Source organism: Phragmites australis, chromosome 1, assembly GCF_958298935.1.
Source record: "Phragmites australis chromosome 1, lpPhrAust1.1, whole genome shotgun sequence".
NCBI classification, from domain to species: Eukaryota; Viridiplantae; Streptophyta; class Magnoliopsida; order Poales; family Poaceae; genus Phragmites; species Phragmites australis.
In genome coordinates this window covers 19,494,515-19,510,283 of record NC_084921.1, presented here as the reverse complement: position 1 = coordinate 19,510,283, position 15,769 = coordinate 19,494,515, and the positions used below count along the sequence as shown (strand labels likewise).

Sequence of the window (15,769 nt, the reverse complement as noted above, 5' to 3'; positions counted from 1 at the left end):
TGTTAGTCGGCCATTTGATTCCAGCTGAGTCGAGAGGGAGGGAGGAGAGGAGAGGGAGGAGAGAAGAAGGGAGGGGAGGGGAGGGGAGGGGAAATTTTTGGCGAAGCCCTGCCGGAGAAAAGAGGTATGTTTTTTTCTCTGATATTTTTACAAACCTAGTAGGATAGTCACTAGTACTTGGTTTTGACATAGGTTAGATGTTAGATGTAGGATTTTTTTACAAACATGGTAGGATAGCCACTAGACGTGGGTTAGAATGTAGATCTAGTTTTAGAATCAACGTTAGATATAGTTTAGCAACTAGATCTTATTTGTATGTATATTTTAGTAATTAGATATAGTATTTAAATATATGTTAGGTATTAGATGTAGTATTTAGACAAAGTGTAGTCATAATTGATATGGTAGATGTAGGATTTAGTGGTGTTTGATGTAACGACTCGGGAATATTTTGTTGCAGTATAGATTACATGTTGGGCTATGTTTCTAGTGAATTTTCCGTTGTAGATGTAGTTTTATATAATTATTTCTATTTTGTCACAATAATGTTAGGGTTTTTACCGATGGTTGCCAAGTATGTCGGATATGTGGCAGTTTAGGATTTTTATGGGGACAGTGAAATAGTATATGGTTCGAAAGGGGTAGTACTGTCCGTATTTCAGTCAATAGACAAGGTACCTCCAAACCTATGCACAAAAGTGTCAGACACTTGTACGCCAGGTTGATACGGGGTTTCAAAATAGACCCCGAGGTTCAAGAGCTGACCATTAGCATTGTGGGCAACCGAGTGAGAGATGGTATGTACTGGGAGGTATACCTGCTCAGGGAAGATGAAGTGTGAAAGAGATACCTGTAGGATGTTGTGCACAGAGGTTGGCCTCTTATGTTGCTTGTGCAATGGAAGAATAAGGAGGCAGTTGGGGAGATGCAAGGTGAGGGGTACGCAGAGGAGGAGGGTGATGAGGAAGAGTATGATGAGGATGTCGATTTGGATGGTGCACATTCTTCAGATTATCCGACTGAACTGACTGGTAAGGCAGACAAGGGGGAACGAATCCCTTCTCTAATTGAACAGATGGAGCGGGATGATCTTTAGGCTTAATCTCCTGAGTATGACATGTCGGATGATGAGGATGGTGCTCTGGTTCCTGTGGGCCGAAACAATCCCAACTTCAACAACCTTGTGGTGAATAAGGGGAATCAAGTTGTCTGGGAGTATAGGCAGAATGAGGTGATCCAGGGTGCTAGGTATTCTACCAGTCAGACCATGAAGGATGCTATGACTCAATGAGAGACATCGCTTTGACGACAGTTTTATGTTATCAAGTCAAGTAAGAAGGAATGTGATGTCAAGTGCATGGGAAGTGGGTTGAGTATTGGGAGGTATCAATTGTGGTTGACCACACTTGCATGATGGACAAACTTGAGCCAAGCCACAGGAACATTACCTTAGCCTTTGTCGCCAATGTGATGTACACCAAGATTGTGAACAACCTGAACTATGAACCAGGGTCCATCATCAGATAAATTGAGAAGGAGTACAAGTATACTATCAGCTACAACAAGGCTTGGAGGGCGAAGAGAAAGGCAATTGAGATGATGTTCGGGACCTACGAAACGTCATATGACAATCTTCCACACTTGCTGCAGACTATTGCTCAAAGGAACCTGGGGATGTATTATGACATTGACAAGTACGCATTGTTGTCCAAACCTGGCAAATGTGTCCTGAAGCGATGCTTTCACATTAGGAGCATGTATCAAAGCTTTCAAGCATTGTTAGCCTATCATATGCATCGATGGCACTTTCCTTACCGGTAAGTACATGGGACAGATCTTGACTGCTATTGGGTTGATGTGAACAACCAAGTTCTACCGTTGGCCTTTGCATTTGTGGAGAGTGAGAACACCATCAGTTGGTATTGGTTCCTGTACCGTTTGAGGATGATAATTATTAGTGTTTGGCCAAACGTGCGCCTTATACATGACCGACATGCTAGGATGCTCACGGTAATTCTGGATCTACAAAATGGAACAGCCGATGGCTTGATTGGACTTGTGTGGCCAGATCTGTAGAGTAGGTGGTGCATGAGGTATTTGGCTACAAACTTCTTCCACCAATTCAAGAAAAAGAACCTCATGAACATGTTCAAGAGGTTGTGCGGTCAGAACCAGCAGCTGAAGTTTGATGCTCTTTGGAAGATACTGGATGAGCTGACGAAGAAGCAAACACATGAGCGTGCAAGGAGGCCCGTGAGGGGACCGGAGGATGAACCAGTACCTCTTGAGTCTCTACCAATGGACAATGAAGCTAACATCACATGGAGGAATGAGTCATCTACCAATTCATTTAGCGAGTGGATTGAGAATGAGCCGAAGGAGAAGTGGTCACTTCTCTGTGACACAAATGGGGCTAGGTACGGCATTATGACTACAAATTTAGCAGATGTTTACAACTAGGTGACGAAAGGTGTGATGGGGTTGCCGCTGGTGGGGATTGTAGAGTTCATACTTCAAGAGACCTGGAAGTATTTCAAGGATTGCTATGAAGTGGCGCACACAGCGCTAGATGATGCTCGTCTGATTTATGGGATGAAGATGACAAGTACACGGAAGAGAAGATGGAGAAGGCAAAGATGCACCCGGTGAAGATCATGGGAACTGCACAACACAGATACGAAATTCTATATAGGGACAAAGGAAGGGGGGAGCAAACGTGAGAGAGTTATCCAAGAGTGCACCATCTTTGTTGACAAGTGCATTTGCACCTGCTACAAGCCGATGCTACTGCAGAAGTCATGGTCCCATGTGATTGCCGCGTGTGCTGTGACGGGGATGTGGACTCGGAGGTACGTCTCTGACTACATCAAGAAGGAAGTTCTGTTTAACACCTGGAACCATGAGGTCTATGGTTTTGGGATTTATGGTTCTTTCATGAAGGAACCTGGGCTCAATTATTTGTTCATCCCTGATCCTGACAAGATGAAGTAGAAGAAAGGACGGCGCAGGACTACAAGGCTCCGTAATGATATGGATGAAGTAGAAGTTGGGCGTCGCATGAAATGGTGTACCAAGTGCAACAAAATAAGACACACTTACAAGAAATGCACCGTTGGTGTCCCAATGTGAAACCCGCGGAAGCAGGTCCTTCCGAGTCTGGTGCAGATGGGAAACGTCCTTGTTGTCATCAACCGTCGGCTTCATTGGCTCATTGAGATCGATTAATATTGTAATTCATGGTGTGATGGATATTCATGTGTGCAACACTTTACTTTACTGTTTTAGTACTGAGACTATCACTATGTGTGAGGTTGTAACATATTAGGTTGTGATTTGTTCACATATTTGTGTACGATTTGAACAATCTATTATGTCATGTTATATGTTGGACGCTTACTTGTTCAGTTCCCACAAATAAAAACCAGTCTAGACCAAGTCTTAGACTGGTCGACACTTCTTCCTCTGTGTTTGTTTTGCATAAAAAAATGTAAATAACTTGTGAACATGCAGGTATGGCGCAGCTGAAGCTGCTTGACCCTCAGCTCAATGTTAGGCATCATTCGTACCGCATTGTCGTGCAGGCTAAGGAGCTCCCGGTACTACGACCTCGTGTGCCGGATGAGCTCATGAGGATTGATGAGTTTGGATCCCGAGGTTTGTCCAATTTAAATTTAATGTTTTATACGGATTTTTATTGGTATTCATCTCTCATTGTATTATGTTTGCAGGTTGCGTGCCGCTGGCCTACTTCCGCTGTGTCTGCTCGTGGAGGTGGACACGTTGGTGGGGGCCTCGGAGGTAGTGACACGATTCAGCTACGACAGGGGCCTCCTCGCGGCCTTTGTAGACAGGTGACGTCCCGAGACGCACATATTCTACCTCCCGTGCAGCGAGATGGCGCCCACACTCGAGGACGTCTCGCTCCTGATGGGCCTGCCTTGCGCGAGTGCCATTGTTGGGGCTAGGGATGTGGGCATGGGCTTGCATGATGAGATGCTGGCCTGCTTCTCCATCGTTGAACGGAGGGACGACGTAGCCCCGTTCAAGGCTTTTCCAAGGACCGAGAAGCACGGCCCGACGAATTCCTTTCTCGTTCAGCTTACGGTACGTATGTCTTGTACTATTTTCTCATCTCCTTTAAGTTATTAACGGATGAAGATATTTGTACTTGTTACTTTTTTGGCAGGCGGACAACATCCACCCACTAGCAAGCAACGAGGATGTCTCTCGCCACCTAGAGGCGTACCTCCTGTGGTTATTCGGGTGGGTCATATTTGTCAAGACCCATGGCAACACTGTCTCAAGGAGCATGATCGCCTATGCCAGAGAGGTTCCCGATGCCGACCCAGGGAGGTCCCGCAATACAACTAGGCTTCAGCTGTGCTGGTTGTGATGTATCGTGACCTGTGCGATGCCTACATGAAGACCGACAACAACGCGATCCTCACCAGGTGGCCCCTGCTACTTCAGATGTGGTTGTATGAGCGCATCACCATCAGCATGCCCATTGTCGACCATAACGCGTACCAGTTCCCTGCGGACGGTGTCGACGGCCCTACCATAGGGTCGTTGTGGTGTAGACATAGGGTAAGTGTTATGATATTTGTGTACATATATGTTCATTACTTTCTTTTTTTTGTTTCTCTAACTTAATTTGGTTGCACAGCTGAGTTGGTCCAGCTTGCAGACACACCGCGCGTATCCGGACTTCGTTCACCAGTTTGATGAGCTGACGGTGAACTGTGTCTGCTGGAGGCCGTACACGGAGGACGAGGTATTTCGACATGCTCCGCTTGGACTTTCGATGCTCTTCTTACGTGATCGGGAGTACTGGCTCATGACTTGCACCCTTTTCTTCAATATTTACATCGAGGAGTACTCACCGCATCGCATGATATGCCAGTTCAGGAAGTTCCAGGCGTTCCTGCTACAGCTGACTAGGATGGTGCCTATCAACATATACATGTGTGCAACATTGTAATTACATTTTCATACGATCCACATCTACATCTGTTTTCATGTACATATGTTTTTGTAGGTTGATACGGAGGGGGGCTCATTCCATGAGTGCGTTTGCATCACGTGTGCAGAGGTGGGTTGACGAATGGGATGAAGTTGTCAAGCATGTAGTCCCTGTGCAGAGGTGGATTGACGGCGTGTGCATGGAATACCTCTCGTAGTTCGTGCCTTGGACGCGAATCCGGGTCACGTACGCACTAGCTGAGCTTCCACAACACATGGCGGACGTGCACGACATGTACCCGACGCACAGGGACCAGGCGCGGTCGCTTGAGGTATGAATAACACTACGTAAGTCCACATTTAGTACAATTTTTTCTAAAAAAACTTGCGTCATCAAATGAAACTTTTCTTTGCAGAGTGACATACTGCACCAGATTGATGCCGAAGCATGTGTGATGAAGCCGCGGCTCGATAGTGGCCTCGAGGTCCCCATGGGCGAGATGATCATGGCGTTTGGCTGAATTATCTGGAATGTGGCCAAGGTCTTTCGATCGATGAGCTGCAGTTCGTCCTTGGACATTGCGACGGGTGCACGAGCGTCGTCTCATCTCTCGGCATGCCCGTCCGCCACGTTCACTGAGCCGTCGCACCCACCAGTACGCTCGACCTTCACCACCGAGCCGTCGAGGACATATTCGACCCTGACTTCCTCGTCAACCCCTACTACGGTGAGGCAGTCCTTCACCGGGGCTGGTGACCCGCACTACAGTGGCACGTGGCCTCAACTTTCATTCTCCGACACCGGTGACCCCGCTACAGTGTCATAGCGCATAGGCCAGCCTTCACTAGTGCCGGTGACCACTTCTACGCCACCATCAGGGTGACGCACCCTTCCTCCATGGACCCAGGTCCTTCGAGTTCTCGCGTCCCCGTCTTAGGTACGACACTCACTTCATGCATAACAAATTTTTATGTATGTCATGGTTTATCGGTGCTAACATGTTGTTCCATGTGTAGAGATCTACGATCTCTGGGATGTAGGGGCGCAAGGTAGCTACATGGAGCTACTTAGTAGGGACATTACTCAGGTCCCTGGGTATGACTTCATCTTCGGATAGAGAGATGAGCTCGGTGCGTCGCAGCTACCTGGTGCGCTACTCCCAGGGACACAGCCCTCCCAGGATGAGTACGCCACTCCACCGCTCGCTAGACAGCCTGAGCGGCCAATCGTTCCACCGGACCACCTGACGTACTCGGCTAACCAGGTGAGAGCGAGAAGGTGCAATGTCCCGAGGCTGAATGCGACCAGGGGCCTTGTCCTTAAGAGGGGACGTAACCAGTAGGCTGCTATGTTATTGTTAGTTTCATGGTGTTATGTAATTATCTTTCTTCATGCTACTATGTTATTATTACTGTCATTATATATTTCATGTACCATATTTTTGTTTTGTGATTCTATTCAGATCATTGACCCGTACAACCACCATTCCATAACAATCATAATAAACATGTCGACCGAACGTACAATGTCATATACGACACCCCTAGTGGTGTACCGGAGTTTTGCCTAACATGCCTTAGGGAATGAAAAACAGTACAAGTCAAATACGAAATCAAATCCTCAGCCGACCGCTAGAACACATCAATATTACTCCCAGTTGGTCCTCCGACCCGTCATGCGAGGCGGGATATAGCGTCTGCTGACGTTGCTGGCTCTCTCTTGATGCAATTGTTCCTGCAGTTCCTCGATGACGATGTGCAAGTGACGGATGTATTCTTGAATGTGTGGTTCTATCCGCAGGTCAATCCATCCATGGCTACTTCATCTCCAACATAGTCCAACACAATCCCTTCTATGGCTACCAGGTCTGGGTCCAATAAGGGTAAAGGCAAGATGGGCCATTACGAGCTATCGCGTGACATCCTTAATAGACTCAAGTGTGAGGACAAAGAGCGAAAGAGAAATGAAGACCTAGAGTAGAAAAGACGGAGCTCGAGCTGCAGATAGAAGCGCATGAGGCATGCATGCCACGGTGCGACTGAGGTAAAATAGCACGCCAGGAACAGTTCCCACTTGCCACGCTTGCTTGGTACCAATGTGGGGTAAGTGTGCATGACATCCTGCCGTGCTATGAATTTTATCTAATTCACCTGCTTCCCTCCAAACAATACAACAAGCCTAGGTGCTAGTACAAATGGTATGTAAACGAAGAAGAGTACGCGAACATCAACTACGATTATGATGAGGCTGAGGCAGCGAGGCGCACGGATGTTAAACGACCGAAGATTAGGCTATAGGATCTCAATGAAGAGTAGTGGGATAAGTACCTCACTACATGCGGAACATGCAGGTTCCTCCATAATGCGTGTGTAGCCTACCGGCTGTGCCGGGGCCTGCGGCACATGGACTAGCACAATGGTACATGTGCAGCAAGCCCTACCCCCATGGATACAACTTTCAAGAGATCTATTGGGAATATCTGGATGAGAAGTCTTCATCTTTTCCACCAACACAGTAGATGTATCTTGCACCCGACAATCTGTCTTTCCATAAGGCATGCTTCATTTAGCGAGTGCCATTATAACTTATCGTAGATTGTGTACGAATAGGGTATGAATCAGTGCATATTGCTTTATGTATTGTAGCCGCAGGTAGGCAATGAATGCTTACAATGACCCTTATATGTGATGTACTTTACTTCCATCAATGAAGTGACCGGGATTTATCATTCTAACAATACTTTTTTTCTAAGCCCAATACTTTAATAGGATTCTCTGCCTTCCATACAGATGCAACAATAACTCTTTACTAAACTTTTGCATAATGAAATAACCATATTAAGAATCAATGCTACAACTTTTCTAGCTTTTATAGGGAATCCCTACTCATTTGTCCTAGTGCACAATACTCATATGCTCCAGTCCCCAGAAATGCCCATATACTCAGTTCATGCACCAGCTACCATAAATAACCCCACCCTGAACCATTCATAGACCACTCATTCCTCAGCTCTCTCAACTGTAATATCTAACTCAGCTCCACCAAGCTCACCCAAGAAACATTAGGGGGTTTTCATCCCCTAGAGGGTCAAACTGCCGATGTGTTTCTGTGGCGACTCTTGTAGACTTCGCGAGTCCCAGGACATCTTCTACACTTATGGCAAACGCTTCTTCATGTGTCCCAACTACCAGTACGACCCGTCTCGATATGAATCATATGAGTACCCACCGGTATAGCGACATAGATAACTCATGTGGCACTTTCCATACGATTTCATGCATTGTCTTACTAATCTCCCATCTTGTTTCATTTCCCCAGTCTCCTTCACCTATTTGTGACTTCATGGGATGGCTGAATATAGAGAAAACTGAGGACTAGAAGCGGTGGATCGACATGAGCATGCGGTGGAGGAGACAAGGTTACGAAAGCCAGGAGTACGAGTAATAGCAGGAGAAACTATGGCTCAAGCGTTAGGAGGAGGAGCACATGAGGAAGGCAGCAAAGGAGCGTGCCACGGCTGAAGCACGCAAAGCAGAGAGTGAAAGGAAGCGGAGAGGGCCCGTCGCCTTAAGGTGGAGGGCCCCGATTCTCTACAAAATGACAAATATCCTAGGTGCACTCAATAGAGAGCATCTATTATAACCCGGACTATTTTCATTCCCTAAGGCATATTAGGTTTAGCAGCAACACGCTATTAGGTTAGTCTTTAGACGTACTGTACATGCTAATGTTTGTTATCGTAATCTCTTTATGGTTAGGGTCCATTCGTGCAGCGACGATAAACCCCATGTCCCATGTAATGTTTATCAGCGTATGTAACCTCCGTGTCGGATTATATGATAATTGTGCTTCACAACTACTATTATTCGACAATTAGATTTTGTATCATTCCAACATTACTTCACTAAAAAAAATAACTCACATACTTTTACATGAACTAAATAAAGAAATGTCGATAAAATTACATTGAACCAAAATTAAGGATAAAATGAACCACTCCGTAAAGACGTTTAGACAACTATTTGCACAACCAATATTTTTTGCCGAATGAATGTGTAATATTTTTCAAATTGCCATATACAAAAGTTATATTAGAAAAAAAAATCTACATATACTTATTCTGCTGTAAATTAAATTAATTCGAACATGTCGCCCGTTCACTGGGCGAAATAAAGAACTCGAGATGAAGTTCTCGCCTAGTGAACGGGCCAGACGTTGCTTTCTCCGGTTATTTAATGGACTGATCGCCAGAGCCTACAAGTTCTCACTCATTCAACAAGCGAGATCTTGTTTTTGTCCGATGAACGGACGACGGTATTTAATACATGCTATTTTTTTAAACGAACATGCATTTTTAAAAATATTAAAGAAAAAATATATAAGAAAATAAAAAAAAGGAGTGGGTGGGAGTCAAACCTTGACAGACGAAATGGAAGTTACGTGACCATACCAGCCAGTTATTTATTCAGTTACAGCAGGAGTATCCATCCTATATAAGTGAAAACTGGTTCAGCCAATTGACCCATAGTTCAATCACCAAACCAGTGCACTAAGGTGTGTTTAGTAGGATAGAAAAATAGGATCATTTATATTTTTAAAGTGAGATAATTTAATTTTCTGTTTGATTGATTAGATGAGATAATCTATTTTTTTTTATGACCAGTTCGAATTTTTTATGTAACTGCACGTGTGACGTGTGCGTGTCAACACCAACATCATGCATACAGTTACATCAGAAGTACCGCATCTCCGAGTTTCTGTTTTATGGTTTAAAACACAAGTCATGTTCTGGTTTAAAATGTACCAAATCCCGTGACTGTAGAAGTCCCGAAGTGTAATTCTCCCGCCCGCGCCATGGCAGGCGCGGCGCCGTCCGCGCGGCGCATGTCGCACACGCAGTTCATCGAGCACCTCCGCCGCGCGGCCGCCCGCCCCCGCGACGGTGAGGCCCTCCACGCCTGGGCGCTCAAGTCCGGCGCCGCCTCCAACGCTCCCGTCTCCAACTCCCTCATCACTTTCTACTGCTCCCTCCCGCGGCCCCTCCTCCACGCCGCCTTCGCCGTCTTCGCCGACATCCCCGCCGCCGCGCGCGACGTCGCCTCGTGGAACTCCCTTCTCAACCCTCTCTCCCGCGACCGCCCCCTCGCTGCGCTCTCCCACTTCCGCTCCATGCTATCCTCCTCGGCCGCCGTCCTCCCGTCGCCGCACTCCTTTGCCGCCGCGTTCACCGCCGCCGGTCGCGTGCCCTACGCGTTCGCCGGCGCCGCGGCCCACGCTCTCGCTTGCAAGCTGTCCTCCGCCGGCTCCACTAATGTGTTCGTCTCCACCGCCCTGCTCAATATGTACTGCAAGCTGGGTATTACCTCTGATGCCCGCAGGGTGTTTGATGAAATGCCGCATCGGAATGTAGTGTCATGGACTGCTATGGTATCCGGGTATGCTGTGGGGAAGTGCTCTGAGGAGGCGTTTGAGCTCTTCAGGCTGATGCTTCAGGAGTGCCCGCTGGAGAAAAACGAGTTTGTCGCCACTGCAGTTCTTAGCGCAGTTAGCGTGCCATTGGGTTTGCTTAAGGGGGTGCAGGTGCATGCGTTGGTTGTGAAGGATGGGTTGCTGGGATTTGTGTCTGTGGAGAATTCACTTGTCACAATGTATGCGAAGGCTGAGTGTATGGAAGCAGCGCTGCAGGTGTTTGAGTCATCAAAGGAGAGGAACTCGATCACATGGTCTGCAATGATCACCGGGTATGCTCAGAACGGGGACGCAGATAGTGCAACTAGGATGTTCTCAAAGATGCATACTGCAGGATTCTCACCAACTGAATTCACCTTTGTTGGGGTACTAAACGCATGCAGTGACATGGGAGCGTTGGCGCTTGGGAAGAAGGTACATGGCTTGATAGTGAAGCTTGGGTTTGAGATGCAAGTGTATGTGAAGAGTGCAGTGGTGGACATGTATGCCAAGTGCGGTTGCATTGGTGATGCAAAATATGGGTTTCATCAGTTGTATGATGTTGACGATGTTGTCCTTTGGACGGCTATGATTGCTGGGCATGTGCAGAATGGGGAGCATGGGGAAGCTCTGATGTTGTATTCCAGGATGGACAAAGAGGGCATCATGCCCAGTAATTTGACTATAACTAGCGTTCTTAGAGCATGTGCGTGCCTTGCAGTATTGGAGCCAGGGAAACAACTGCATGCACAAATCTTGAAGTGTGGTTTTGGTTTGAGTGGTTCTGTTGGAAGTGCTCTATCTACAATGTATTCAAAGTGCGGGAACCTTGAAGATGGCATGGTTGTCTTTAGAAGTATGCCTGATAGGGGTGTTATTGCATGGAACTCGATCATTTCTGGTTTTTCACAAAATGGATGTGGCAATGGTGCACTTGACCTGTTTGAGGAGATGAAGCTAGAGGGCACTGCACCTGATCATATAACATTCATGAATGTATTATGCACTTGTAGCCACATGGGCCTAGTTGACAGAGGTTGGATTTATTTTAGGTCAATGACCAAAGACTACGGTTTAATGCCTAGGCTGGATCACTATGCTTGCATGGTTGATATTCTTAGCCGAGCTGGGCTGCTAAAGGAAGCAAAGGACTTTATAGAGTCAATTACCATTGACCATGGAACATGCCTATGGCGTATAGTCCTAGGAGCATGCCGCAGTTTACGGGATTTTGATGTTGGAGCATATGCAGGTGAACGGCTGATGGAATTAGGTAGTGAGGATTCCTCAGCGTATATATTGTTGTCAAACATCTATGCTGCCCAAAGAAAATGGAATGATGTTGAGCGGGTGAGACATTTGATGAGACTCCGAGGAGTTAGCAAAGATCCAGGATGTAGCTGGGTTGAGCTAAACAGCCGAGTTCATGTGTTTGTTGTTGGGGAACAGCAACATCCTGAAGCGGAAAATTTAAATACAGAGTTGATGAGGCTAGCTAAACACATGAAGGATGAAGGGTCTCTTCAATTATCTAAATTCTCATTTGATGAAGAACTGGATGCACTAGGAGAGTTTCACAAAGAAGATCAACTGGAGTTTATATCAGCAGCTTATAGCTGAGTTTCCAAAAGATAAGAAAGGTGAGTACTCCTATTGTTTCAACCAGAAGTTGGAATAAAAAACAAAACTATAAAATGTGATATAAAATAGTTTTGGCAATACCTGTAGTTGTGCAAAATAAATTTACTTTTCTATCTTTATTAAACAGGGCTTTTTAATTAGCATTTGTTAGCTTATAACTCAGTGCCATTAGAAATCTATCATAATTTTTGAATTGGATTATCCTGTCATGATATTGCAAATGTGCTACTTGATATTCTTTGCACATTAATTGATTGCCCTTATCCTTAGCTTAAGCCCCCTTTTCCAGTGCTTATTATGTTTATCTAGTTTAGGGGTTCATCACACGTAGTTTAGTATAGTATCTGGTGGTCTTTCATGACAGTTCTCCTCATGTTTGAAGTGTTTTTACTATTGTTGTATTGGTGCCTGAGAGGTCAAGGTTGTGCCTGCAGGTATCCCCCATGGTCCCATCCAAGCTAACAGTTGGAACATGTGGTTGAGGGGTGAAACCAGGCCTCAATGACCTTATTGAACACAGAATTGGACAATGACCAAATGAATATGAGAGTCAATGCTCTAAAAAGATTAGGACAAACAGGACTGGGATGAAAGAACTTAGATGGGTAGAGACTTAACTCTTTCTTGCTTGCTTCATAACGGGTACATGCTATCCCTTTTATAGGGATGACATGGCTTTACTCCTAAGAAACAATCTCTATCTTTCTCCAAGGAAACTTATCTCTAATACTTGGAACAGATCTACAAGGTAGTAAACCTAACTAATAAGGAAATTAGCTATTCTTATTGCTAATTTTTAACTAAATACACGCCGGCATGCCAGGTGAACAATAACCGCTGCTACAACAAAAGCGTGTAGACAGTACCACACTGCTACAGTACATCCAGAGTATCCACTACACAACTTTGGGGAAATATTGTTATCACGTCACTAATGAAGCTAATGTCTAGCCTTTGTGTGATGTGTCATTTCATATATTTCTTACAATGAAACTGGTGATGCATCCTTTGGATGGTTCCTACATATCTGAAGAAGTGTTGATTTCGGGCCTAGGGGCATAAGCAAGTGTTGATTTCGGGCCTAGGGTAATAAGCACCCTATGTCCACAACATTGATGGTCCACCAGGTGCGTGCCACAAGTATGATGTAGGACGCATCCTAGTGCATCCTTAATGGTGTGACATGTGATAAACAATGTCATGCTCGAAGCTATGCAATTCTCACAGTTATCTTCAATAACATTGCAAAAAAAAGGTGATACCAGAAATCTAAGGTGAATATTTTCCACCTCAAGAGTCGATAGCAAAAATCATTTGTGTTGTTCTATGAAATCAAAAGGTTCCTCACATTTATGCCATTAAGATCTGCAAGACCACCTCTATGAGTATGAATGTTAACCACCTTTACTTTCCAATTTTTTTCCTTTTATCGTTTTCTCTGTTTTACTTCCTTCCTTATTTCCCGTGACCACCTCTATGAGTATGAATGTTAACCACCTTTACTTTCCAATTTTTTCCTTTTATCGTTTTCTCTGTTTTACTTCCTTTCTTATTTCCTGTGATTTCTTCGCAGACTCGGACTCCTTATTGCCTCTCTTGTCACCCAAGACTGGTAGATTGTACATAAGTATATAATGTACCTGTCATTTAACAAGAGTCATTTCAGCTCAGTCATGGTTGCCCTGTGCAATCCAGGTTTGCATAATTTTTCCTTTTGGCTTGGGGACAACCGAACAATGAAGAAATTTGTAAGTTATTGTCCTGCGCAATCCTATTTGACACTTTTTTGGGGTAAAAGAATATAATCAGGAAGTCATGGACTGATGGGGATTGTGAATGTTGGGCTAGAAATTAAACTAATAACCTTCCTTTTTCACATATGATACATTCAGTCTACTGCATCGAATACACTCTGAAGAATATGTTGAATTATGTATATTTTTTTGTTAAAGAGAACAATACAAAATGGAGCTAAAAAGTATACCAAATTAATATAATTTGTTTATCTATTTATTTTGAAGTGGTGCACCAGGACATCATTGTCTCCTATAGTTGAACAGTCTGAGACAAGGAACTAGGAGCAATTTTGAAGCAAGCATAGAATAAAAAAAAAAATCTGCAGAAGCACAAACAAATGCTGTGATTATCTATATTTGTTAATCAAATTCTGTGATTATCAAGTATTTGTTTTTCTAAAATTCACACGGGTACTATCTGTTAAATGTACATCATATACACATGTATGCGGAGTATTATTATTTCAATGATTACATAGTCACTTTAGGTACTATATTTGCAGACTATCATGTTGTTTGTGCTTCTGCAGCTTATTTTTTATTCTATGCATGCATATTATAAAGTTTAATAACTTTACATGCTTTGTTTGAAACAATTCTATGAAAAATTGTCTGGTTCTAAATGTCAAATATGCCACAACTTACATAGACTTAGGAGAGAATTTACTTTGGCATACAAAAGGAACTCTGATTAGCCCTATGTGATTAGGGTGGAAAATAATTTTTTTCCTAAATACGCAGGAGAACTACATGTCATTGTATTAAGTAGGATAGAAAGCAAATGTCAAAAGCAAACACCGATAAAAAGAAAATAAAACACATTCACTCTTCCTTCACTACAGTTACATTCGCGTCGCATAGAAAGGGGAACGACCAAACATGCACACACGGCCAACTCATGGCGTTAGGACATGCAGGCCTTTAGCCCCTGCACAACACCACAAACCGGCCCCCTCCTTGACATCATGGACTGGGCGACACGCCGATGAAGATGTAGTGGTTGTGGTGCTTCCAAATCCCCTAAGCGCAAAGGATAACCATGGAATTGAATCCCTTGCACTGCAGCGAGTTCACCCTACCGGCTGCGTCTCACTGCCACTCTAGTAGCTCTGGTCAGCACAGCTTGCAACAATCCCACATGTTGTAGCAGCTCAAACAAGACTTGTCGCGAGCAAACACAATCGACTAGGAGGTGTGGGATAGTCTCATCAGCCTGGTCGCAGAGGGAGCTGCCCTGCGGGTGAGGGAGGCTGTGGCGTGCCAGGTGGTTCGTCATCTAGCAACGGTTGTGGCAAGCGAGCCACACAAAGTACTTGGACCATGATGATGCCTAGGTCTTCCAAATTCGCTTCTAGGGTTTGAACGTTGTACTCCCAGTGAAGAAAGCCCGGTAGGCTGATCGAGTTGAGAAAGCACTCGACGATGAGGCAGTCCATATGTGCGTGTCCTCAATTTCCCCTTGCAGTTCAACCTCAGCCACAAAATCCCACATCTAGAGGTACTCCGTCAGAGCTAGGACCGATAGGGCCCCTTGAATGTCCCGAATCCAGCGTCCATCATCCATGGCCTGACTGATGGTCCGACGATTGGCTGTGCGAATGGGCACAAGGAGAACAGATGAGGTGCTACATCTGCTAGGATTTTCTCATCAAGCACTGATCCGTCCAGAACCAGGTGTTGTGCCTGTTGCTGACCTCGGAAGTGAGCAAGATGGAACCCAGATCGAGGCTTGCCAAGCTCTATCTTCTAGAGCCAAATGCAGCGCATGCAGAGTGCCCAACTCAGCAGGTAGCTCCTTCGGCCGGCACACCTTGCTTCGTGCAAGGAGGCAGTGGCTTCCATGCACCTCCTTCCTGCCATTCCAGAGTGTTAGACAGATGTCGTATTCACACCTTGTGTTCACATCGGCCTCATGTTCACA

General features: G+C 45.1%; 1 protein-coding gene across 1 annotated transcript; it reads left to right on the top strand.

Moving 5' to 3' along the window:
* The first annotated feature begins 9,785 nt into the window (after positions 1 to 9,785).
* On the top strand, positions 9,786 to 12,873 carry LOC133912242 (pentatricopeptide repeat-containing protein At2g33680). Its single transcript, XM_062354890.1, has 2 exons — positions 9,786 to 12,051; positions 12,487 to 12,873. Exon 1 carries the CDS (start codon positions 9,818 to 9,820, stop codon positions 12,029 to 12,031), a length of 2,214 nt encoding a protein of 737 aa, XP_062210874.1. The 5' UTR covers positions 9,786 to 9,817; the 3' UTR covers positions 12,032 to 12,051; positions 12,487 to 12,873.
* Positions 12,874 to 15,769: the final 2,896 nt, after the last annotated feature.

What these genes read in the sequence shown, in the direction of transcription:
- LOC133912242 (XM_062354890.1), top strand. Translation starts at nt 9,818, where the DNA reads ATGGCAGGCGCGGCGCCGTCCGCGCGGCGCATGTCGCACACGCAGTTC.